General features: G+C 42.7%; 2 protein-coding genes across 2 annotated transcripts in view; one reads left to right on the forward strand and one right to left on the reverse strand.

Annotated features, from left to right (window-relative positions):
- Nucleotides 1-5,729: 5,729 nt before the first annotated feature.
- Nucleotides 5,730-25,749, forward strand: part of LOC139457909 (uncharacterized) — a 38,730-nt gene continuing 18,710 nt past the window's right edge. Inside the window, exon 1 of the mRNA XM_071239250.1 lies at nt 5,730-5,835. Coding sequence (XP_071095351.1) covers nt 5,730-5,835 — 106 coding nt within the window. The remainder of the gene's footprint in view (nt 5,836-25,749) is intronic.
- LOC139458009 (uncharacterized) lies at nt 14,687-25,108 on the reverse strand. Its single transcript, XM_071239327.1, has 12 exons — nt 24,794-25,108; nt 24,298-24,490; nt 23,817-23,960; nt 22,796-23,116; nt 22,047-22,304; nt 21,403-21,537; nt 20,868-20,903; nt 20,034-20,230; nt 19,077-19,301; nt 18,693-18,845; nt 18,183-18,593; nt 14,687-14,743 (listed from the first exon to the last, which is right to left on the reverse strand). Exons 1-12 carry the CDS (start codon nt 25,106-25,108, stop codon nt 14,687-14,689), a joined length of 2,445 nt encoding a protein of 814 aa, XP_071095428.1.

Raw genomic sequence — 25,749 nt, forward strand, 5'->3', positions numbered from 1 at the left:
TCGGTTGTGTTTAGATCGCATGTCACTGTTCGAAACTGAAACACCGCCACCTTGCGGGCTATTTATATCAGCGTGTGGCTTTCAACTGAATAAAGATTGAAATATTATTAAGTGAAACTCGTGGCATACTTCCCAGGTCAACTGATCCATAGCTAGGAATGGAGAGTAGGGCGTTTCCAACCGAGGAAGATGAAACAGCTCCAGAATGAGTGGGTAAGCAAATCAATACTAGTGACCCGTGAAGAGCCGGGTTAGAATATGGGTCTTCAGCAACTCATACTTGCCGTAACAGGCAACTATTCTTGTCGTAAGAGGCGACTAACGGGATCGGGGGATCAGTCTTGCTGACTTGTTTGATGCTCGCCATTGTATCCCAATTGTTTAGATCGATGCTCATGATAAAAATCACTGGAATGTCTGGTCCAGACTCGATTATTTACAGACCGCCGTCATATAACTGGAATATTGTTGAGTGCGGCGTTAAACAACAAACTAACAAGTGTTTTGTAGTGTTAGTTGTGACAAACGGTGCAACATATCCTAGATAACAAGGACGTGTTATATTTTTATGTCCACTGATCCAGAATCCCGCATTCTTATTGGTCCGCAAGTGGTATAATCGAACCTGAATTAGACCATGTTTTTGTTCACGAAAGAAAAAGCGCTAATTTTCCAAAGCTGACGCGTAGGCAATTTCAAACAATGATTCGTCTTTTTTAATAAGCTGTTTCAACAAGTTTAAAAGTACTTGTTAATCAAAAGCAGAACCAACCGTACCACCATGCACTTCCAGTGTTATCACCTATGGTTTGGCAAAACACAAGCCTGCTACAACCTCACGCCAGACTGAAACTCCATGCCTACAGCCAGCGTAATGAGCAACCTAAATGCATTTCAGAGTAGATGATACAACTTTGAGGAAAAAAAACACGACTTAAAACTGAAATCCTTACGCAATATGCAATACCTGTCTAGATATTACTTCTAGTATCGTTCATGGACTGTGAAAGCACATGAATAATTCAGAACAACTTTAAACTTCATTTACCCTATTTCTTCAAGATGTATTAAAAGAAAAATCGTGAACTTCTAACCTAACTCCTGTTTGGTGCAGACGGCGTGTTAAGTCACGTGCATCAAGCTGTACAAGTTTCGGTTGGTATTTAAAACATGTCTAACGAAGTATGGCTTGAAAACTGAATCTCTTGTCTCCAGCTACCATAATGAAAAGGTTATATGCACTTCTGGAACAGACGGTGAATTAAGATTTAAACAGCGCCAAAACTGAGTCTGTTATAAGAGATGGGTTGAGGTGAAATGGGGTATAGCGTCGCTTCCAAGATTATTGTACTTATATAGCGACGTGCATGTACGTGTGTGTGTTTGTGTGGCTGCTTGTACTAGTCCGGACTGACGCTGATTTATAGTGCTAGCACACTGAGATACCATGCCGCAGTTTAACATGAATACCCCACTCAGACACAGACCAGTCCTCGTTTTTGCCCCTTAATGCCGAGCGCCAGACAGGGTAACAACAAGTACCATCTTTTAACGTCTTTTCTCATGACGCGGCCGGGGATCGAACCCCGGACCTTCCGCTCTGCGGGCGGGCGCTCTACCCCTAGACCACGGATGAGGAGTTATATAAATTCACTTCAAGATATCTTGAATAGGAAAGGCATGTAAACATTTTATCAAATGGGTCAAAACCGAAAAAGTAGTTGATTAAGGTGTTGCAGTAGAAGATTTAACCCAACACAGAGACATCAAACACATAAAACAATGAAACTACCACGTTTTCGCAAAACGTAAAGTACAAACACATGGATAAAAATTGTTGACTAAATTAGTATCGCGGTTCTACTTCTCTTGTAGTTATTTTGTCACCAGTTATCAATGTCAACCAAAACGATTAGCATATTGACCTAACAATTTGTCGCATACATATTGAGGACGTATTTACAAATATGAAACTAGTAACTACACTTCAAAACTGTTTCTTAAACCGCAAAAATAAATGTAGCATGTAATACTGTGTACCGTAATTGCCATAGAAAACAGTTAACTGTCCTTCTGCCCCCGGTGGGAGTTCCGAGGTAGGTGCCCAGTTATGTGTGCTTGTGGTCTTTTGGACTGTCAGACTCCATACATTAAATATAATTAATATATTTATGATTGTAACTCGTGTGGGTATGCTTTACTTCTGTTCTAATTATTCAGGTTTCGTGTGTTCAAAATAATTTGTTTTGTTATTGTAATTATATCAGGGAAGGGTTCATAAGTGAGCACAGAATATAATCATAAGGTTTTGTCCTTCTCACCAGGAACAAGTTGTCACTAAAGTAGCATCGAAGCCGATTGTTATACATGTATGTGGTTGAGCAGCTTCCTTAAATAGCCGTTACTATCAGAGGCTTATTTAATCGATTTGAGGGGTTCGATCCCCGACCGCGTCATACCAAAAGACGTTAAAAAATGGTATTTGTTGTTACCTTGTCTGGTGTTCAGCATTAAGGGGCTAAAACAAGGACTGGTGAGCTCGGAGTCAGTATACTGTGTCTGAGTGGGGCATTCATGTTAAACTGCGGCATGGTATCTCAGTGGGCTAGCACTATAAATTGGCATGAGTCTGGAATAGTACAAGCACAAACACACACACACACACACGCACGCACGCACGCACGCACGCACACATAAACACACACACACACACACACGTCTCACCTCACCTAATCGATTTGAAGTCATACTCGGAAAGTTTCCTAGTTGAATGCAGAGTGCATTACTGATCATTATTTTCATTTGTGGGGGCTTTGATAATCAGCAGTCCTCATGATCACTGGGACATTGGTCGTCTTCAGCGGAATCCTGATGCGTTAAGGTGGTAGATTTTTTCACCTTGACCAGTAGAAGTTTTGCTGTTGCCGATCCGAGAACAGGTCTTCAGCAATACATGCTTGTCTTAAAAGACCACTATGCTTGTAAGAGGCGACTAACGGTATCGGCTGGTCAGGCTCGCTGACTTGGTTGATGCATGTCATTGTATCCCAGCTACCTTGGATCGATGTTCATGATATCTATCACTGGATTGTCTGGTCCAGACTTGATCATTTACAGACCACCGTCAGAAAGCTGGAATATTGCTGAAGGCGGCGTTTAACAACCATCAAACAACAAACAAATAATTGATAAAAAGTATCATACGGATTGTCGGTGGGGTGTTGAACGGTAATCAACAAAGCCAGCGAGCGCTATAACAGGGACATATTCTGTCCTTGTAAATTATTCTCACATTTTCAGTTACGGTTTCATAATTAATATTTATTTCTATTCAGTTTAATCACCAGTGAACCTTATATTTCTGAGCATGCACTGACAGTTTACTTTGTATCTCATCTCATAATAGAGTTATTTTTTACACGGACATAATACTATGATGTTGTATTTGTAAATTCAAATTAAATACGATATCGTATTATCGAAACTAAATGTATGTTTGATTATTGCCTGAGGACGAACAGTCATATAAGGGTATATATTGATTTGTCACTTGCATGAAGGACTGGTTTATTAGTCAAATGTGTGTTTATGCGACCGCCTTTGTGTCGATAGAGCGTTTACCCCTAGAAAGGAGGGCGGGTAGTTCGATCACCAGCCGCGTCATACCGAAAATAACCCGTTAAAAGTTGAAATTTGAGTTTTCTCTGCCTGGCGCTCAGCATAAATGTGATAAAACAAGAACTGTATACTGTGTGGGAGAGAGGTATCTACAGCTTTTACCAAACATGTAAAATAATTTTTTTTAAACAACATTTTGACACACACACTTTTGATCTAAACTGACGCCGATGATGCGAGGGAAATGAAACGGCAATAAAAGCACTGTAGGCACGTGAAATCTGGCCGCGTCGTACCAAAAGATCTTAAAAGATCGTACTCAGCGCATTTTGTTACATTGGTGATTGAACGCGCTGGCCCCAAGGTATAAAAACAGGACAACAACGATCATGACGTTTTACAAAGTGGTATTCAAGATACTGGTGGACATTTCATTGCATGCAGTATTATATTAATTGTTATGGAGCTGCGGCCTTCCTCAGACAGGAAGCAGGTAAGCTGTTGCTACAAATGATGGGTATGCCCCTTTGGTAGCAGGGATCGGGCTCCCTATGATCAGGTTATACAATCCCAGTCGCGTTGCACCCCTCATATATCAATATTTCAAAATGCATACCAACAAAGATTGAGAAATAGGTTCCGTTCAATAGTATTAGCATCGGCGATGACGGCGAGGCCTCAAATAAACTTTTTCCGATGTGGTTATTGTGATTTGAAACCGAGTGTAATTATGACCATGACACCATAGCATGCTTGAGAATATAAGTATTTGATCCTGCTGTGGAGTAGCACTTGTTTATGTCTGTCCATGTCTGTGACCCCTTTTCGGCAATCTCTAAGATGGTTAACCTATTGGCCAGTGAATACATAAGCGTTCCAAGAGAACACAGTTTTCCATGCGCTCTTATGGTCAAGGTACAGTTAGACTCAAATTTAAAAACACAGAAGGTATAACCAATAGGGGTAATGATCAAACTCATAAAATAAGATCTTTGTGCTCGCTACAGCTTAAAAAGCATCAGAGGGAATCCCATTACAGTTCACGTCAGAACTTTGACTGACCAATGAATGACTAACAGGAAGTCGACGTTAGCCAATCAGAAAGCAGCTTTCTCGAGCTTTACGGCTCAATTTTCAAACTGTGGACATCCAATCCAGGCAACGCTTTGAAAAATATTTTGGCAAGATTTGGAATGTCATAAACGATCGATATCGTATGAAAGTATATTCCCCGGTCTATGGCAAGTCTCTTCCGTTTCAATTTTTTTATTTAATTGAAGCAAGAGATGCCCCGTGTTAATGATAGAGACTGGATAGTATCTGGTGTTGCCGTCATATAGTTTATTAACCTAAGGCTGCATGATTAGAAAACACACTCGGACTTTCACTTCAGCGCTCTCATTGGTCAAATGAAAGATCGTACTGACGTGACCTGTAATGGGATGTCCAGAGGCCTATGTGTAGCGGTAGTGAGCACTAAGATCTGTTTGTGATGACACTGTGGTATGATTCCTGTTCTGGTGCCCGATTTCTCCCCAGATATAGCATTCGTAAGGTGTGTGTGACATTGCCAATGTGCAGTTAAGGTTGTTATCGAACCAACGTCATTCCACTCTCCTGGCAGACGCTCTATCCACAAGACCAACCACAAGACAAAGAGGTGTTTGATGGATTGAAATCAAATTTGCAAGGACTTCCTATAAAAATAAGATATCTGGTCCGGTTGGTTTCTATATATTTATTTATCTTCCACTCATAATACTTACGGGATGTTACGTGTAACAAATACCCCAGAAATCAATGTGGACTTTAATGTCCACGTTTCTATGTGTTCATGTTGGAAGTTTTGTGCATCAAAAATGCATGTTAGAGTCATTGTGTGTCGACTACACGACAAGAAAACATCCGTCAACATTAGCAACTTTCATGATGGCAGGTCATGTACATATGTTTAGTAATTACAAGATCGACAAGAGTATTTTTGATTGGTTAAACCCTGTCACATGTAGGTTCAGACGGTTTAAAAGGCGTCAGTGAGAACACAGCTTAACACAGCACGTAGTTGAGAGTAAGAGTTGAAGTCAACTGCGCCTGCGTGCTTAATCTACGTCATGTCCTGTGTTCCGCTTCTGTTCTTATTGATCACGTCGTACACGCATGGTCAACCAGGTGGCTCTGGCCCTCCACCGCCACGGCCTTCGGCGACTAAAGGCCAAGGTAGGTTGACGTTACGTTATGCCTCAAAAAGATACACCCGCCGCCGACTCAAGGTACAAGAAGGTTGGCGTTACTCCTCTTTAATTAGACACACACCGCGGTCTTAAGTCCCAAGTAGGTTAATGTTATGCCTCTATAAGATACACCCGTGCCGTCACAAGTAGGTTGGTGTTATGAATCTTTAAGATACAGCCAACTCAAGGCCCATTTCGGTTGGCGTTACTCCTCTTAAAGATACACCCGCCACCGCTTTAACGCCCAAGTAGGTTAACGTTATGCCTCTATAAGATATACCCGCCGCCGTCACAAGTAGGTTGGTGTTATGAATCTTTAAGAAACAGCCAACTCAAGGCCCATTTCGGTTGGCGTTACTCCTCTTAAAGATACACCCGCCACCGCTTTAACGCCCAAGTAGGTTAACGTTATGCCTCTATAAGATATACCCGCCGCCGTCACAAGTAGGTTGGTGTTATGAATCTTTAAGATACACCCGATTCAAGGCCCATGTCGGTTGGCGTTACTCCTCTTTAAGATACACCCGCCGCCGCCTTAAGGCCCAAGTAGGTTTTACATTATGCCTCTATAAGATACACCCGCCGCCGTCACAAGTGGGTTGGTGTTATGAATCTTTAAGATACACCCGACTCAAGGCCAAGACAGATTGGCGTTACTCCTCTTAAAAATATACCCGTCGCCGACTTTAAGATACACCCACCGCCTTCTTTGGGCTCATGTAGGTTAATGTTATGCCTCCTTGAGATACACCCGCCGCCGTCACAAGAAGGTTGGTGTTACTCCTCTTTAAGATACACACGCCGCCGTCTTAAGGCACGTGTTGGTTAGTGTTACTCCTCTTTAAGATACACACTCCACCGTCACAAGAAGGTTGCCGTTTCTCCTCTTTAAGATACAAGGCACATGTGGGTTAGTGTGACTCCTCTTTAAGATACACACGCCGCCGTCACAAGAAGGTTGCCGTTTCTCCTCTTTAAGATACAAGGCACATGTGGGTTAGTGTGACTCCTCTTTAAGATACACACGCCGCCATCCTAAGGCACATGTGGGTAAGTGTTACTCCTCTTTAAGATACACACGCCGCCGTCTTAAGGCACATGTGGGTTAGTGTTACTCCTCTTCAAGATACACACGCCGCCGTCTTAAGGCACATGTGGGTTAGTGTTACTCCTCTTTAAGATGCACACGCCGCCGTCTGAAGGCACATGTGGGTTAGTGTTACTCCTCTTTAAGATGCCCACGCCGCCTTCTTAAGGCACATGTGGGTTGGTGTTACTCCTCTTTAAGATGCACACGCCGCCGTATTAAGGCACATGTCGGTTAGTGTTACTCCTCTTTAAGATACACACGCCGCCGTCTAAAGGCACATGTCGGTTATTGTTAGGTCGAAACCGCATTATCAGTGGTTCATATTTGGAAAGGGAGGTCACTCTAATTTGAAACGGGAGCGATTTCCGTTGTTTTCGTATTTGCGAGAAATGGCGTCATTCACGTTGTACGTTGTTGGTCCAGCTTTTAAATGCCCAGCTTATGCCTAAGGTGAAACGTATTCTTAATCAAATGTTTGAATGCATTATATATTTATGTTTATATAATATTCTCATTTTGTAATATTGATGGGAACTATATTTATAAATTATCTAGAGTGACGTTAATTCCACGAAAGGCACACAAAGTCTTTGAAGTTTCAAAAACGTTAATATAGGTGACAACACTAGTTTTGTAAAAATAGTTACAAAGGAAGAAAGTTAGATCTACTTCAAATTAAATTTACAGAGGCAATACCACTCATTCTGCTTTTTCCAGTATACATTATGGTGGCGAATTAAGCCTAAAAATATGTCTACACTTGAATTCATCTGGGACATGATACAAGCCTCAAACTTTTCCGAGAACTTGTTCCATAAAAGGAATAACTCATGAATATTAATGACCCCACGACCTAGTTTGGCGATGTTCGTAGAAGTGAGTTCTGTTGTATCGTCTTCGCATTTGTACAATCTAATCTAGTTATAAGTCATAATACTTATTTTAAATAGACAAAATAGCAGTTCGTAACGCCGGTTTGTTTACGTAGTACATATTCTCAACAACAAGTGCGTTTAGTTTCGAATGTGGGCCCACCTCGAACTTTCGATAAGGCAAACGGAGTGAGCTCCCTTCTCGAAACACCGATCATGCGGTTTCGCCAGTGTTACTCCTCTTTAAGATACACATCCCGCCGTCTTAAGGCACGTGTCGGTTAGTGTTACTCCTCTTTAAGATACACACGCCGCCGTCTTAAGGCACATGTGGGTTGGTGTTACTCCTCTTTAAGATACACACGCCGCCGTCTTAAGGCACATGTGGGTTAGTGTTACTCCCCTTTAAGATACAAACGCCGCCGTCTTAAGGCACATGTGGGTTAGTGTTACTCCTCTTTAAGATACACCCGCCGCCGTCTCAAGGCACTTGTGGGTTAGTGTTACTCCTCTTTAAGATACACACGCCGCCGTCTTAAGGCACGTGTGGGTTAGTGTTACTCCCCTTTAAGATACACACGCCCCTGTCTCAAGGCACATGTGGGTTAGTGTTACTCCTCTTTAGGATACAAACGCTGCCGTCTTTAGGCACTTGTGGGTTAGTGTTTTTCCTCTTTAAGATACACACCGCCGTCTTAAGGCACGTGTGGGTTAGTGTTACTCCTCTTTAAGATACACACGCCGCCGTCTTAAGGCACATGTGGGTTAGAGTTACTCCTCTTTAAGATGGAAACGCCGCCGTCTTAAGACACATGTGGGTTAGTGTAACTCCTCTTTAAGATACACCCCCCGCCGTCTTAAGGCACGTGTGGGTTCGTGTTCCTCCTCTTTAAGATACACATGCAGCCGTCTTAAGACACATGTGGGTCAGTGTTACTCCTCTTTAAGATACACACGCAGCCGTCTTAAGACACATGTGGGTCAGTGTTCCTCCTCTTTAAGATACACACGCCGCCGTCTTTAGGCACGTGTGGGTTAGTGTTACTCCTCTTTAAGATGGACACGCCGCCGTCTTAAGACACGTGTGGGTTAGTGTTACTCCTCTTTAAGATACACACACCGATGTCTTAAGGGAGATCTGGGTTAGTGTTACTCCTCTTAAGATACACCGGCCGCCGTCTCAAGGCACGTGTGGGTTAGTGTTACTCCTCTCTAAGATACACACGCCGCCGTCTTTAGGCACATAAAGGTAAGTGTTACTCCTCTTTATGATACACACGCCGCCATCTCAAGGCACGTGTGGGTTAGTGTTACTCCTCTTTAAGATATACATGCCACCGTCTCAAGGCACGTGTGGGTTAGTGTTACTCCTCCTTATGATACACACGCTGCCGTCTTAAGGCACGAGTGGGTAAGTGTTACTCCTTTTTAAGATACACACGCCGCCGTCTCAAGGCACGTTTGGGTCAGTGTTACTCCTCTTTAAAGATACACAGACCGCCGTCTTAAGGCACATGTGGGTTAGAGTTACTCCACTTTAAGATACAAACGCCGCCGTCTCAAGGCACGTGTGGGTTAGTGTTCCTCCTCTTTAAGATACACCCGCCGCCGTCTCAAGGCACTTGTGGGTTAGTGTTACTCCTCTTTAAGATGCACACGCCACCGTCTTAAGGCACGTGTGGGTTAGTGTTACTCCCCTTTAAGATACACACGCCGCCGTCTCAAGGCACGTGTGGGTTAGTGTTACTCCTCTTTAAGATACACACGCCGCCGTCTTAAGGCACGTGTGGGTTAGTGTTACTCCTCTTTAAGATACACCCGCCGCCGTCTCAAGGCACTTGTGGCTTAGTGTTACTCCTCTTTAAGATACAAACGCCGCCGTCTTAAGGCACATGTGGGTTAGTGTTACTCCTCTTTTAGATACAGACGCCGCCGTCTTAAGGCACGTGTGGGTTAGTGTTACTCCTCTTTAAGATACACCCGCCGCCGTCTCAGGGCACTTGTGGGTTAGTGTTACTCCTCTTTAAGATGCACACGCCACCGTCTTAAGGCACGTGTGGGTTAGTGTTACTCCCCTTTAAGATACACACGCCGCCGTCTCAAGGCACATGTGGGTTAGTGTAACTCCTCTTTAGGATACAAACGCTGCCGTCTTTAGGCACTTGTGGGTTAGTGTTATTCCTCTTTAAGATACACAACGCCGTCTTAAGGCACGTGTGGGTTAGTGTTACTCCTCTTTAAGATACACACGCCGCCGTCTTAAGGCACATGTGGGTTAGAGTTACTCCTCTTTAAGATACACATGCAGCCGTCTTAAGACACATGTGGGTCAGTGTTCCTCCTCTTTAAGATACACACGCAGCCGTCTTAAGACTTATGTGGGTCAGTGTTACTCCTCTTTAAGATACACACACCGCCGTCTTAAGACACGTGTGGGTTAGTGTTACTCCTCTTTAAGATGGACACGCCGCCGTCTTAAGACACGTGTAGGTTAGTGTTACTCCTCTTTAAGATACACACACCGATGTCTTAAGGGAGATCTGGGTTAGTGTTACTCCTCTTAAGATACACACGCCGCCGTCTCAAGGCACGTGTGGGTTAGTGTTCCTCCTCTTTAAGATATACCCGCAGCCGTCTTAAGGCACATATAGGTAAGTGTTACTCCTCTTTATGATACACACGCCGCCATCTCAAGGCACGTGTGGGTTAGTGTTACTCCTCTTTAAGATATACATGCCACCGTCTCAAGGCACGTGTGGGTTAGTGTTACTCCTCCTTATGATACACACGCCGCCGTCTAAAGGCACGTGTGGGTAAGTGTTACTCCTTTTTAAGATACACACGCCGCCGTCTCAAGGCACGTTTGGGTTAGTGTTACTCCTCTTTAAAGATACACAGACCGCCGTCTTAAGGCACAAGTGGGTTAGAGTTACTACACTTTAAGATACAAACGCCGCCGTCTCAAGGCACGTGTGGGTTAGAGTTCCTCCTCTTTAAGATACACACGCCGCCGTCTTAAGGCACATGTGGGTTAGTGTTACTCCTCCTTATGATACACACGCCGCCGTCTCAAGGCACGTGTGGGTCAGTGTTACTCCTCCTTATGATACACCCGCTGCCGTCTTAAGGCACATGTGGGTTAGTGTTACTCCTCTTTAACATACACACGCCGCCGTCTCAAGGCACGTGTGGGTTAGTGTTACTCCTCCTTTTGATACACACGCCGCCGTCTTAAGGCACGTGTAGGTAAGTGTTACTCCTCTTTAACATACTCACGCCGCCGTCTCAAGGCACGTGTGGGTTAGTGTTACTCCTCCTTATGATACACACGCCGCCGTCTCAAGGCACGTGTGGGTTAGTGTTACTCCTCCTAAAGATATACATGCCACCGTCTCAAGGCACGTGTGGGTTAGTGTTACTCCTCTTTAACATACACACGCCGCCGTCTTAAGGCACGTGTGGGTTAGTGTTACTCCTCTTTAAAGATACACAGACCGCCGTCTTAAGGCACTTGTGGGTTAGACTTACTCCACTTTAAGATACAAACGCCGCCTTCTCAAGGCACGTGTGGGTAAGTGTTACTCCTCTTTAAAATACACACGCCGCCGTCTTAAGGCACTTGTGGGTAAGTGTTACTCCTCTCTAAGATACACATGCCGCCGTCTCAAGGCACGTGTGGGTTAGTGTTACTCCTCTTGAAAATACACACGCCTCTCTCTTAAGGTACATGTGGGTTAGTGTTACGGCGAAACTGCATTATCAGTGGTTCATATTAGGAAAGCCTATTTCTGATGTTCCCGCAATTTACACAAAGCAGCGTAAAGTATGATCACTCTCAAACGCAAAATACCTGCCAGTGCAGAAAACTTCACTGGTTTCTCTTCTTAAAAAGATCCGGGGAAGGAACAGGAGGGACGTGCTGAATCCACCTGAGATGTTCAGTATCACACTGGTAAATATTGGAACGAGAAAAAGAACTGTCTTCTTATACTTAGTCGTAGGCTGAAATTAACGATGAAATAGCTTTAATATCTGTTCAATGTCAGTGAGGACATTACGGCTTCCTTACACACTGGTACCTTTCTGTTTCCTGGATGCATATTCATTGCATTGCATCTCCTAAATGAACCGAAAACATAAGTCAAACCTCAAATCCTTCGAATCCTTACTTCAATATAATGATAAACAGGGTTGATTCAAACAATGCATTCATGGCTTCTGATTAACTTTCTTCGCCTGAAAACCAGGGGCTGGTTTGATGTCGTCAGTGATATTCAATTACGTCAATGGACTCGTACTCGCTAGGCTTGTGTTCCTCCGATATCTTTATTCCGTCATGAGTAGGGAAGATGTCATCATCGGAGTCCTGATGATAAGTCGGTATTGTCAGCAAGTCTGTCTATAGCTGATGTAACGTAGAGGTCATGGACGAAAGAATGAAGTCGTTACACTGTGGTGTGTTTGTGTGAAGTTTCGTTTTGTAGTGTTTAGTTAAATGTTCATAAGTAAGTTTCAAAACCTTCATGTTGCTGGAAATTGTACTTTGATGCGACCACCCTTTGGACTGAGTAACGGTTTTCCAATTTCATGTTGATTATTCTGTGAGTGAACCTGTTTCATATTTATCTCATTTAAGGAAATATTTGAAAAGTGAATGTAACACACCATATTTAAGCTTGTCAACGATCGTCAACTTGAAATCATTGTCGTTTTTCAAGGAATATAAATTAAAAATATTGTTTTGCAAACAGGAAAAAAAACATTGAAATGTCTTCTTTCAAAACAGATCTTTCTTGCTCGTCACGCCGAAAACCCAGGTTCCATTCCATACATGGGTACAATGTGCGAGTCCCATTCCTGGAGTCCCTTGCTGGAACATTGTAAAATCATAACCCTCACCCCATGGTAACCATATTCAAAAAACAGTATAGGCTACTGATTGTCAATTTATGTAGATACAATAATGACACAGTGTGTGTGATTAGAGTGCTGGGTGGTATAGCGTGTGTATCCTGTGAATATATGTTTTCTTTTTTCTATTCACTAAGGCCACATATAGCAAATCTCAGGAACATAATATTTGAAAATTGTTTTGGCCTGTGACGTCGAATCCCCTACACGGGCACACTGGTTGTGAAACTTATATGAATAGATCGCTGAAAGATGTTTGAAGCCGTGAGGGCGGTCGGGTAGCCTAGTGGTTAAAGCGTTAGCTCATCACGCCGAAGACCCGTGTTCGATTCCCGACATGGATACAATGTCTATTTCTGTGGTCCCCCACAGTGATATTGCTGGAATATTGCTAAAAGCGGCTTAAACCATACTCATTCACTGTTTGAAGCCGTGGCAGAGTTGAAATAATGACAGAAATGCTCAAAGAGGTGTATAATCTCCGGCTTAATCATTCATTCGTTATTATCGGTTAGAGCTTGATGAGATTGGAAATTATAGGATATGAAATATACAGGACCACCATGTCACCCCTTGCCAAAACGTTTGCATACTGTTTGTCTAAATGATGCATATTTAAAGTAACTATTACAAATATAATATTTACGGATGAATCTCTGTTCAGCCAAGACCGCCTCCGTGGTCTAATGGCAGAGCGTCCGCCCGGAGAGCGGAAGGTCCGGGGATCGATTCCCGACTGTATCATACAAAAAGACCTTAAAAGATGGTACTTGTTGTTACCCTGTCTGGTGCTCGGCATTAAGGGGCTCAAACAAGGACTGGTCGGCTCGGAGTCAGTGTCTGAGAGGGGTATTCAAGTTAAACTGCGGCATGGTATGTCAGTGAGCTAGAACTATAAATCGGCATCAGTCCGGACTAGTACAAGCAGTCACACACAAATATACACGTGCATGCACGTCGCTATATAAGTGCAATAATCTTGGAAGCGACGTTAAACCCCGTTTCACCTCACCACCTCACCTGTTCAGCCAATCCGAAAAACTGTGACCACACCGGAAATATACACACGAATAACACGTTCCACAGTCGAAATGCTGATACAAGTTATGAAACAGTCTCTATCCTACATGTATACCACTTGTTTAAAGCATATTCGTAGACATTCTACCCATACACTGCTATCTGTCATTCAGTGTAAATTGTTTCTGAATTAAGTGATTCATGAGTTGGTGCAAGTGTGAATAAAGTATTGGTTGGTTTTGTCACTAGATTAACGCCATACACTGCAATATGTCAGCTATATGATGCGGTCTGAAAATCATTGAGTGTGGACCAGACAATCCAGCAACGTCCCTCGCCGTCGGGGTACCATGACATGCAATCAATAATGTATAACATTATACATAGTTAACATTCATAGAAACTTGTAGCATGATCTAGAATAAGTGTGTTTCAAAGTCGTTATGCTTACAACGAGGTGACTGTCAGGTTGACGCATTCCAAAGTATCTCAGTGGGTTAACAGGTCGTGCTTTCTGACAACACCGAAACCCTCTTTCTTGCACAGCTACTGTTGTTCGGGCACAGAGAAAAGAATGAAACAGTAAGTTTCATTTTACAGCATGACAAGTTCCAACTAGAAAGTATCAAAAGAGATGATAAAATAGCAAGACTTACATAGAAAAGTTGGTGGTGTTTTTCAAGGTGATGTATCAGTAAAAAACATGATCACTTTTGATTCCAAGCACATTATGATATAACATTGAACACCTTGAAAATTCGTTATGAATGCAATACAAAATCTCCAGATACTCATGGTGTTTATGGCTACAACCATTTCAGACAATTCTCGGTAGGTGTACTACTGGTAAACCAAGATATATCCGCCTAATGGCGCGTACCGTTGTGAAGAAAGGGGTTGCGGGTGGTCCGTGACAAGTAGCCGGATATGTGCATGTCCTGTCTCTACGAACAACGAGCTCTAGTGGCGAGTTCCATAGCACATAAAAGAACGTGCTGACTCTGAAAACAGGGACAGCAAATTTGCATAGATAACAACAATCGAGATGTCTCGTTACAATGAAGGGAATTCATTTGCTGAACAAATGGAATACTTTTTTTTAGCCAGGAGAGCAATACAGAGTAGGTCATGTCATTCATCAAATGATAATGAAGGTTGAGGGGAGGTGAAATGGGGTTTAACGTCGCGTCCAAGACTATTGCACTTATATAGCGACGTGCATGTACGTGTGTGTTTGTGTGGCTGCTTGTACTAGTCCGGACTGATGCCGATTTATAGTGCTAGCTCACTGAGATACCATGTCGCAGTTTAACGTGAAATACCCCACTCAGAAACTGACTCCGAGCCGACCAGTCCTTGTTTGAGCCCCTTAATGCCGATCGCCAGACAGGGTAACAACAAGTACCATCTTTTAACGTCTTTTGGTATGGCGTGGTCGGGGATCAAACCCCGGACCCTCCCCTCTCCGGGCGGACGCTCTACCACTAGACCACGGAGGCGGTCTAATGAAGGTTGAGACCTTGAAGTATTGATAGTTGACTCAATGACATACTCCTTCATTAATCCCATGTGATTTTTATGGGCTTCAGCATACTGTAAACGTAATATTGCTAACTTGATTTATATTGAGATAACTTGATATTCATAGCACTAGTCTTTACATTCGGTTGCGGTTTCTGTATCAGCTTGTCACACCGACCTCTTTATAGTCTCATAATCAGTACGTGTGTACACGTGAGCGTAGTCGATTTCATCATCATGGCTTGCACGTACATACTCTCTACCTGTAACAAACCAAATATGTTTGCCCATATTCTGTACCGCCTCTGTCTCAAACGCGTTTTGTGAGTTGGTTCACCTTATCCTGGATTACCAGAAAGTATTTGATTTAGTTACAGTGTTAACCACTAACCCAAAGATGTCCAATATTTTCATTGAAGTCGAATTAACTTTGTGATCGATAATAATCGACTATTTTCGACAAAGCTACCAATAGAGATGCCTTCGTATCTGTGAGAAAGTTATTATGATCATGTTATCGTTTTACAATCTACCCGTGTATCACTGGTTTACTCAAATAAGGATGCATCGATTGCTTGGGTGAGAGAAAGCTTTATTTCAGTAGAGTGGCCACCGGCCCATTATACAATACATGATATAAAAATCAGACAATTTCAGCGCCAATGAGAAAGTTATTACGCTTTTAAAAGCAAGAAATATAAATGTAGCTAAAGCATTAATTATGCATGGGGTTTAAGATGTACAGAGAGTTACAAATTTATCAAAAGTTACATTTGTGTAAAAATAATAAGGTAGAACATTATGCCTCAAACTGTCATAGTATGGACATTGTAAACAAAAGTTATTCCACTAAAGGTCTTACACAAAATGGACATAGTCTCTTAGCTCTAGTTATATTGTACTTCCTTCCATTTTCAATAAGCAAAGTTTGACGAGAACATGTTACTTAGGCACTTAGTCGAATACAATCTAGATAATTTTCAAATACATTATATTGCTTTATACAAGAATAAAAAGAAAGTTTTTAGTAAGTTCTTAAACTGCTAGACCTCTGTTGGCTATCTCTATCAATACATCTTATTTTAAAGTTATTAATAAAACCAATATGATTTACTCTTTAACTATCCCAAACATGGCCAAAAGTCATATGTTTTACTTTTAATGCCCACCAATTTATTCCCTTTTCTGCCAGATTGTATTGATATGAATAAGCATGATTAAGGATCATATTAGTTTTCTGAGATACAAGTGGCAGCCAATATTTGACAATATGAACATGTTGATTGACTTTAAGTGAATAACGTCCAAGCTCACCATGAGCACCTATATTGGGGACAAATCGCCCATATAATGGGATAAAATATTCTTACAGAATCTATCATGTAGTTTAATAATATCTTGGGACGGGCGAAAGCCCCATATCTCTGAGCAGTAGTGAAGAACAGGTAGTAATTTGACATCAAATATCTGTAAAAGTACATCATAAGGAAGTTTCATAAAATCCTTTGAGCCTGATTTTAAAGCAAGGAGATGGCAGTGCTTGTGTCTTCTGTGTAAAGTACCAACTACCAGATGGTGAACGATGAACACCTAAATATTTATAAGTAGGAACGATTTCTATAATGTCAGTGCCAAACCAAAACTTTTCATATCTTCGAAGGCGACCACGACGTCCAAAGACAATAAATTTACTTTGGCTTAAATTAATAGACACTTTCCATTTATGACAATAAATCTTCATTTTGTCGAGGCGTCTTTGACGCCCCACGACTGTACTATCAAATAAGACCATATCATCTTCAAACATTAGAATAAAAAGTTAAATCATTCCTAATTGGATATTACGTTGCCCGTCTGAATTAAGAAAATCAACAATATTATTTACAAAGAATGAAATCAGTAAGGGAGATAACACACATCCCTGTCGTACACCTTACTGGCAATGGAAGAAATCTGTATAGCCACCATTAACAAATATACAAGATTAAACATTTTCATATGTATTTTTTGTATTCTAAATATTTTACCATTAACATTACCTATCCAGAGTTTGAAAAATAAACTTGTCCTACACACTGAATCGAACGCTGACTTAAGATGTATGAACGCACAACAGAATCTACTTTTATGTAACAATAAGTATTTTGCAAAGGCGCCACCTAGCGGTGCTAGTGGTAGGACGCACAGTGAGCTGGCTCTCACTTTTAAGATCATTTCTCGCTGAAAACTATACCTATAACAACATGTAGTAACACGACAATATAATTACAGGTACTGTTTTCATCATGGGCTGTGATATGGCCACATACAGAGCCTATATTGACAGTTTTCATGCTGTTTTCATCAATTGCCAGTGTCCTCTGTCTCCATTTAACCAGTGTCGTCTGCCTCCTCAACCTGGTCCTCTGTCTCCCAAACATGGTCCTCTGTCTCCCCAACATGGTCCTCTGTCTCCCCAACATGGTCATCTGTCTCCCCAACATGGTCCTCAACATGGTCCTCTGTCTCCTCAACATGGTCCTCTGTCTCCCCAACATGGTCATCTGTCTCCCCAACATGGTCCTCAACATGGTCCTCTGTCTCCCCAACATGGTCATCTGTCTCCCCAACATGATCCCCAACATGGTCCTCTGTCTCCCCAACATGATCCCCAACATGGTCCTCTGTCTCCCCAACATGGTCCTCTGTCTCCTCAACATGGTCATCTGTCTCCTCAACATGGTCCTCTGTCTCCCCTACATGGTCCTCTGTCTCCCCAACATGGTCATCTGTCTCCCCAACATGGTCCTCTGTCTCCCCAACATGGTCCTCAACATGGTCCTCTGTCTCCCCAAAATGGTCCTCTGTCTCCCCAACATGGTCCTCTGTCTCCCCAACATGGATCTCTGTCTCCTCAACATGGTCCTCTGTCTCCCCAACATGGTCATCTGTCTCCCCAACATGGTCCTCAACATGGTCCTCTGTCTCCCCAACATGGTCATCTGACTCCCCAACATGGTCCTCTGTCTCCCCAACATCGTCTTCTGTCTCCCCAACATGGTCATCTGTCTCCCCAACATGGTCCTCTGTCCCCCCAACATGGTCCTCAACATGGTCCTCTGTCTCCCCAACATGGTCCTCTGTCTCCCCAACATGGTCCTCTGTCTCCTCAACATGGTCCTCTGTCTCCCTAACATGGTCATCTGTCTCCCCAACATGGTCCTCAACATGGTACTCTGTCTCCTCAACATGGTCATCTGTCTCCTCAACATGGTCATCTATCTCCCCAACATGGTCCTCTGTCTCCCCAACATGGTCCTCAACATGGTCCTCTGTCTCCCCAACATCGTCCTCTGTCTCCCCAACATGGTCCTCTGTCTCCCCAACATGGTCCTCTGTCTCCCCAACATGGTTCTCTGTCTCCTCAACATGGTCCTCTGTCTCCCCAACATGGTCCTCTGTCTCCCCAACATGGTCCTCAACATGGTCCTCTGTCTCCCCAACATGGTCCTCTTTCTCCCCAACATGATCCCCAACATGGTCCTCTGTCTCCCCAACATGATCCCCAACATGGTCCTCTGTCTCCCCAACATGGTCCTCTGTCTCCTCAACATGGTCATCTGTCTCCTCAACATGGTCCTCTGTCTCCCCTACATGGTCCTCTGTCTCCCCAACATGGTCATCTGTCTCCCCAACATGGTCCTCTGTCTCCCCAACATGGTCCTCAACATGGTCCTCTGTCTCCCCAACATGGTCCTCTGTCTCCCCAACATGGTCCTCTGTCTCCCCAACATGGTTCTCTGTCTCCTCAACATGGTCCTCTGTCTCCCCAACATGGTCATCTGTCTCCCCAACATGGTCTTCAACATGGTCCTCTGTCTCCCCAACATGGTCATCTGACTCCCCAACATGGTCCTCTGTCTCCCCAACATCGTCCTCTGTCTCCCCAACATGGTCATCTGTCTCCCCAACATGGTCATCTGTCACCCCAACATGGTCCTCAACATGGTCCTCTGTCTCCCCAACATGGTCCTCTGTCTCCCCAACATGGTCCTCTGTCTCCTCAACATGGTCCTCTGTCTCCCCAACATGGTCATCTGTCTCCCCAACATGGTCCTCAACATGGTCCTCTGTCTCCTCAACATGGTCCTCTGTCTCCTCAACATGGTCACCTATCTCCCGAACATGGTCCTCTGTCTCCCCAACATCGTCCTCTGTCTCCCCAACATGGTCCTCTGTCTCCCCAACATGGTCCTCTGTCTCCCCAACATGGTCTTCAACATGGTCCTCTGTCTCCCCAACATGGTCATCTGTCTCCCCAACATGGTCCTCTGTCTCCCCAACATGGTCCTCTGTCTCCCCAACATCGTCCTCTGTCTCCCCAACATGGTCATCTGTCTCCCCAACATGGTCCTCAACATGGTCCTCTGTCTCCCCAACATGGTCCTCTGTCTCCCCAACATGGTCCTCAACATGGTCCTCTGTCTCCCCAACATGGTCCTCTGTCTCCCCAACATGGTCCTCTGTCTCCCCAACATCGTCCTCTGTCTCCCCAACATGGTCATCTGTCTCCCCAACATGGTCCTCTGTCTCCCCAACATGGTCCTTAACATGGTCCTCTGTCTCCCCAACATGGTCCTCTGTCTCCCCAACATGGTCCTCTGTCTCCCCAACATGGTCCTCTGTCTCCCCAACATGGTTCTCTGTCTCCTCAACATGGTCCTCTGTCTCCCCAACATGGTCATCTGTCTCCCCAACATGGTCCTCAACATGGTCCTCTGTCTCCTCAACATGGTCCTCTGTCTCCTCAACATGGTCCTCTGTCTCCTCAACATGGTCCTCAACATGGTCCTCTTCCTCCGACTCATCACCGAGAGGGGTCCAGCGTTTTATCAGCACCCATGCAATGATGGCACCAACTCCGGCAATGATCAGGGACACTCCCCCAAAATACAAGGGGCCATTTGCTGGGGATATTTTGATATTTGCTGAAATGTTAAATATAGAAAGCTTAACTAACAGTGATCATGTTTGTGGTGTTTGTGATAAACACTTTTCTGAGACAGTCGTGACACTATTATCCTCCGTGGTTACAACGTATATGCACTGGATTCATAGAAAGTTGATCATTTCTAGTCGATGGTACTGATATGATCTTCGTGTGAATTTATTAACTTTGTACATGGAATCTACATGAATATGTATAAATTATCATGAAGTAATTGTCACGATATTCGAAAAATAGTATTATACACATTGACAAGAAATGATGTCACGACGGCTTTTGTCCCTTTAATTAAATAACCTTTTTGCGTCGAGTTAGTTCATAAATTATGGGAATGACTTATGTCTTCATTTTCACGTGTGAACATTTATTTCTTAGTAAAATAAAATATTATGTTTTGTATCATTGAAAGAGGTGGCTTTGAAAATAAATATTGACCTATATTTCAGAGACATTAACCTGCAAAAGCGGATTCATAATCGATGCACGTTCATGGCTCGGTAAGGTAGACGCTACACGTACATGTCTTCCAGAGCAAATTAGTACGGATACAACGAACAAAAAGCATTAAAAAGTGAAATTGTACTGAAAATAAATGGAACATACATACAGAAGCTCACCTGCATCATCTCGAGGGGGGAGTGGTCCAGAAAGAACTGTGAATAAGATAATGAACTATGTGTCACATCTCTAAATGAGTGGGGAATTAGTAAAACACGTTGCTATACTGACATGGTAAAAGTTGTTCATCATAATATTGTCATACGGAACTGTTAGGGAACTTCCAATTAACAGTTGCTCTCCACAAATTATATGAAATGATTCATTCAACGTTAAACTGATTTTCAGATTGACGCCTGAGCGGTCATTTGGTAATTTATTCATACCCTTAAAAAAGAAACCTGTTACTTCTTTTCAGAAATGGAATTTATTTTAAAAAGTACCCATACGAAGCTCAATCAATCTATCTGTATTCCAGCTGATGACAATCATAGATTATATATTACACAGCATTGTTGATGCTGACAAACAGACAGATATAGACATTAAGTATTGTTTGATGACAGTGTAAAAGTGCTTTCTTCATTTTAAGCCATTGTGGCACTGTTTCCAGTGTGACTGGCTTAGGTAAATTAAATTGAAGTAACACAGAACATAACCTACGCAGGAGGGAGCTGCTGATAAGTCCCCCAATCTCCTCGAAGCAGCCCAGCACTGGGAGGGCCAGTTTCAAGTTGCTTCTACCCGTAGTGTTGACCAACGCTAATGGCAGCATTATTTGAGAGAGAGCTGCAAAATGATAGTACAAAGTCTGTAAGTCTTGGGCGTTGGGACAGCCATGTGGTTAAAGCGTTCGCTCGTCATGCCGAAGACCCAGCTTGGATTCTCCACATGGGTACAATGTGTGTCCCCCACCGTGATATTGCAGAAATATTGCAAAAAGCGGCATAGAAACATACATACAAAACACAGGACTGCATAAGAGATATATCACAAAATTAGAGTGTGAGTGAGTGAGTTGGGTTTAACACCGCTTTGTTTTCCAGGTATATCCCGGCGTCTCAGCAGGATGAGGGAGGCAAGCCCAAGTGATGCAGGTGTTAGTTTTCTATCCCTTAGGTGAAACCCACAAGCATTGTATGGTGCTGACAAACCTAGAAACATTATGAACCACCGAGCGCAGATTTCCCGCGCACCTAAGGGACACTATTCTGCACAGTGAATTACGGCGCCTGCAAACAGGAAGAATACATAGTATGTGCGTGGAATATATGAGGTACGTTCATTAGTTAACCCACCTTTGGCAGCTCCAAGGGGAATGATGACAGCCCAAGTGCTACCAAACGCCACCTGGTGTGTCATGATGACAAGGCCGACAGCTAGGACCGATATTCCCATCAATAAAAGGGCAGGCTTTTTTAGCTTTTGATTCTGGAAATTTACCAGTATTACCAGCACAAAAAACTGACTGGCGAACAGACAAATGACAACGAACCAATTGATGTGGATAAGTAGTGTGCCGATTATGACGATTTCTGTCAGAAGGATTGACAACCCTGTAAGACAGAAATAAATCCATGAGTACTATCATCAGACACGAACAACATTCCTATAATCCTATAAGGTAATAGCACACAACTATGAATTACATGCCGCAACAACTAAATGGGTCAGGCTCATTTGTAGAAAATAGTCTTAAGATAAGGGGCCGACCAAATTCAACAGATATTATCATTAGTTATCTATTCAATAACGACTAATAATATCAAATTTTATAAATCCTTGTTTTTTGTTAGATACAGTTGATATACCAAGTTCAATGTCAGGGTCAGACATCCAAGACACCCTAGTTTGTTTTTTGTTTTTTGTTTGTTTTTTTTTTGTTTGTTTTTTTGGAGGGGTGGGGGGAGGATCTGGTTATCGAACCAATCAGGCGCAGGTTGTGGGACATAAGGAACGGGGCTGTGCACATCGCTTTAGAACACCTCAGAGCACTTGCTGAGCCGTTCACCCTGATTCAAGTTTAGCGATGCATTTGAAAACCTACCAACAGAGGCAGCAAGTCTTATCGAGAGGAGGAAATAAAACGGTGGGTGTTTGAACAGCTTGGGCGCATTCTGCTGGGTCTGTGAGTTCTTCTGCAGAAAACTACCAGCGACAAGTCCTATCACAGCAGTTATCACAAACACTCTCATTGAATGTGACACATCCGATCCATGAGGAAGGCCGACCACGATGGCAATGATACCAATGATGTTCCCAACGGTGAAGCTGGTGTGGCTGATAAGAAGTGCGAGAGCTGGACGAGTGTAGAGGTGGTCCACGGTAGCTACAACGCCAATCGTCCGAAGAAGACCCACAGTAAAACCTGACAAAGATTTCGTAAGGCCTTTATCAAGGTCAAATATCCCAAGACAAATTATTGATAATGTTATGTCCTCCTTTTGTAGTGGACAGCCTGAAATATATGTACATATTCTATATCTCAAACTTATTGGTCCAGAATATTTGTCAACAAAGGCAAGTGATCAGCAGAAGTTGGTTTCGATAAAAGAATCCATACCTTTTACACTTACTGTCTTTGACAATTAACTGCATTTGAGTGAGTGAGTGTGTGAGTTGGCCACGGAACTGCATTTGAAAATACTCTCATAAGCGTTTGAATGTATCTGCCCTACTCAAATGTCTACTAAAATGCGTCAAGTCTTCAGCAAATACTACTCGCACTTCCATTTTGTCATATTCAGTCCAACATGGATACACGGAATAATCCTTTTAAAATATGCATAGTTTATTACAAACAGCAGTGCGAAAGGTAAGGTGAATATAGCGTTCTTACGTTAGGCCTAAAAATAGTGTGTATGTTTAGTGGCCAACATATATGTCGTCTGAAACAAACAAAAAACTCTACAAGTAGTCCAGGCAATCTAGACCATTTTTGCACTCAACTTGGAACAAATTTATGAAAGGTCACGAAAACTACATACTAAAACCCCCAAACAATCCCGGTTTGGGAAATATGTCTAATTTGCATAATCCATATAAATATTTTAAAGACTTTGACAGACCTCCCATGATGCCAAATGGGATACCCAGTATATCGGCTGTGGTTGTCAATGACAAAAAGTAAGAGCAACAGATGAGTAGAACACTTCCGCCCAGGGCGACCTTCCGGAAGCCGTATTTGATCATAAGCGGCGCACAGGAAGCAGCTGAAACACACCACAGGTATGCAACAGAAAGTTACACTATTTGTGACTAAATGAAAATGTAACAATATGTAGTTTCTATCTGGAAACGTTACGTATGTTAGTCATGAATAAATACACTCGAGCAAAAACAAAACAACACCAACATGACGTTGGAGACCAAGGTGAATTTATCTTAGATGGTTAAAAAGGTCACTCGTCAATCCGAAGCCTCGGTTTCGAGTCACCACGCGGGTACAGTGTGTGAAGCCAATTTCTGACGTTCCCGGCTATGCTGTTGCTGAACAAATGCACAGAGCCACGTAAACAATAATCACTCAGTTATCTTAAAATCAATTACCTGCCAGTGCAGAAAACACACAAAATGTGATTAGTACTTCAGGGAGCGTCTTTCTGTCTTCCCTGGAATCTCTTCTGAAGACGACCCGGAGAAAAAACACCAAGGACGTGTAGAACCCAACTGTGATGTTCACTATCACACTGGCAAATATGGGAACGAGAAAAAGAATGGTCTTCTTACACTTAGACATAAGCTGAAATTAACGAAGGAATATTGTTACTCTCTGTTCAATGTCAGTGATGTCATAATGACTTTGTTACACGCTGTTTCTGGGATTTTGTTCCATGTCTATGATGTCTTTCGTTGGATTTTGAAATTACAAACAATGCTAATTTCTTCTTTTTGTTTTGTTTATTGGGTTATGTTATTGGTTACTCAATAAAACCCGCAAATATGAAAATAACATTCATCTCCAAAATGAACCGAAAACATCACACAGCCAAACGTCACATAAACTTTGAAACCTTTGCTTTAAAAACAATATTTCAACTCTTACCGTACGTGGCTCGGTTATCACTTCAATGTAATCATACGCAGGGTTGGTTCCAGCAATGCATTCATAGTCATTAGCTTCTGATTGGCTTCCTTCAGTAGCCTGATAACCAGAGGCTGGGTTGACATCGTCAATGTAGTTATATTCAACAGAAACAGGATTGCTGTGGTCGGTGCTAGCGTAACTACCAGCAGTAGTTTCATCAATGGATTCGTACTCGCTTGGCTTGTTTTCTTTGATCCCTTGTCCTTCGTCATGAGAAAGGAGGATTTCATCAGCGTATTTCTGATGAGAAGTTGGTCTGAATTCAGCCGACATTGTTGGTAATGTCAGAGTAATAAAGGCTATTTGTAGCAAGTTCGTATGTAGCTGATCTAACGTAGAGGCAATGGACGACAAAGTGAAATCGTTACACTACATTGTGTTTCGCGGAAGTTTCGTTTTGAAGTTTTTAGTTAAATATTCATAAGTAAGTTTCACAGCTCGTGTTACTTCTAATTGCGGAAATTGTAGCCAGATGCTACCACAGTATTCAAAATCTGACTTCGGTTTGACTGCTATTATCATTCCATTATATTGTTTTCAATACATAAAGAAAATACAAAATACGTTAATGTTACCATAGTAAGGCGAGTCATCGATCATCCACTTGAAAACCTTTGTTTGTTTGTTTGTTTGTTTGTTTGTTTGTTGTTTAACGTCACACTCAGCAATATTCCAGCTATATGACGGCGGTCTGTAAATAATCGAGACAATCCAGTGATTGACACCATGAGCATTGATCCACGCAATTGAAAACCTTTAGATTTTTTAGGGATTAGACTGGAATAATTGCAATATTTCATACACTGAGAAACCTTGAAATGTTAAAAGAATAATTATCTCAGTAACCTCTATTCATGTGTATGTTAATGACTTACTATATTTTGTCAATTTCCTGACGAGTAATGTTTTATAAA

Source organism: Haliotis cracherodii, unplaced genomic scaffold (genome assembly GCF_022045235.1).
Source record: "Haliotis cracherodii isolate W230 unplaced genomic scaffold, xgHalCrac1.p SCAF_12, whole genome shotgun sequence".
Lineage (NCBI taxonomy): Eukaryota > Metazoa > Mollusca > Gastropoda > Lepetellida > Haliotidae > Haliotis > Haliotis cracherodii.

Coding starts and splice junctions, on each gene's coding strand:
- LOC139458009 (XM_071239327.1), bottom strand. CDS start 25,108: ATGTCGGCTGAATTCAGACCAACTTCTCATCAGAAATACGCTGATGAA. Junction 23,117..23,816: donor CCCATTTGGCATCATGGGAG/GTCTGTCAAAGT, acceptor AATCTTTGTCAG/GTTTTACTGTGGGTCTTCTT. Junction 21,538..22,046: donor TCCCCTTGGAGCTGCCAAAG/GTGGGTTAACTA, acceptor ATCATTTTGCAG/CTCTCTCTCAAATAATGCTG.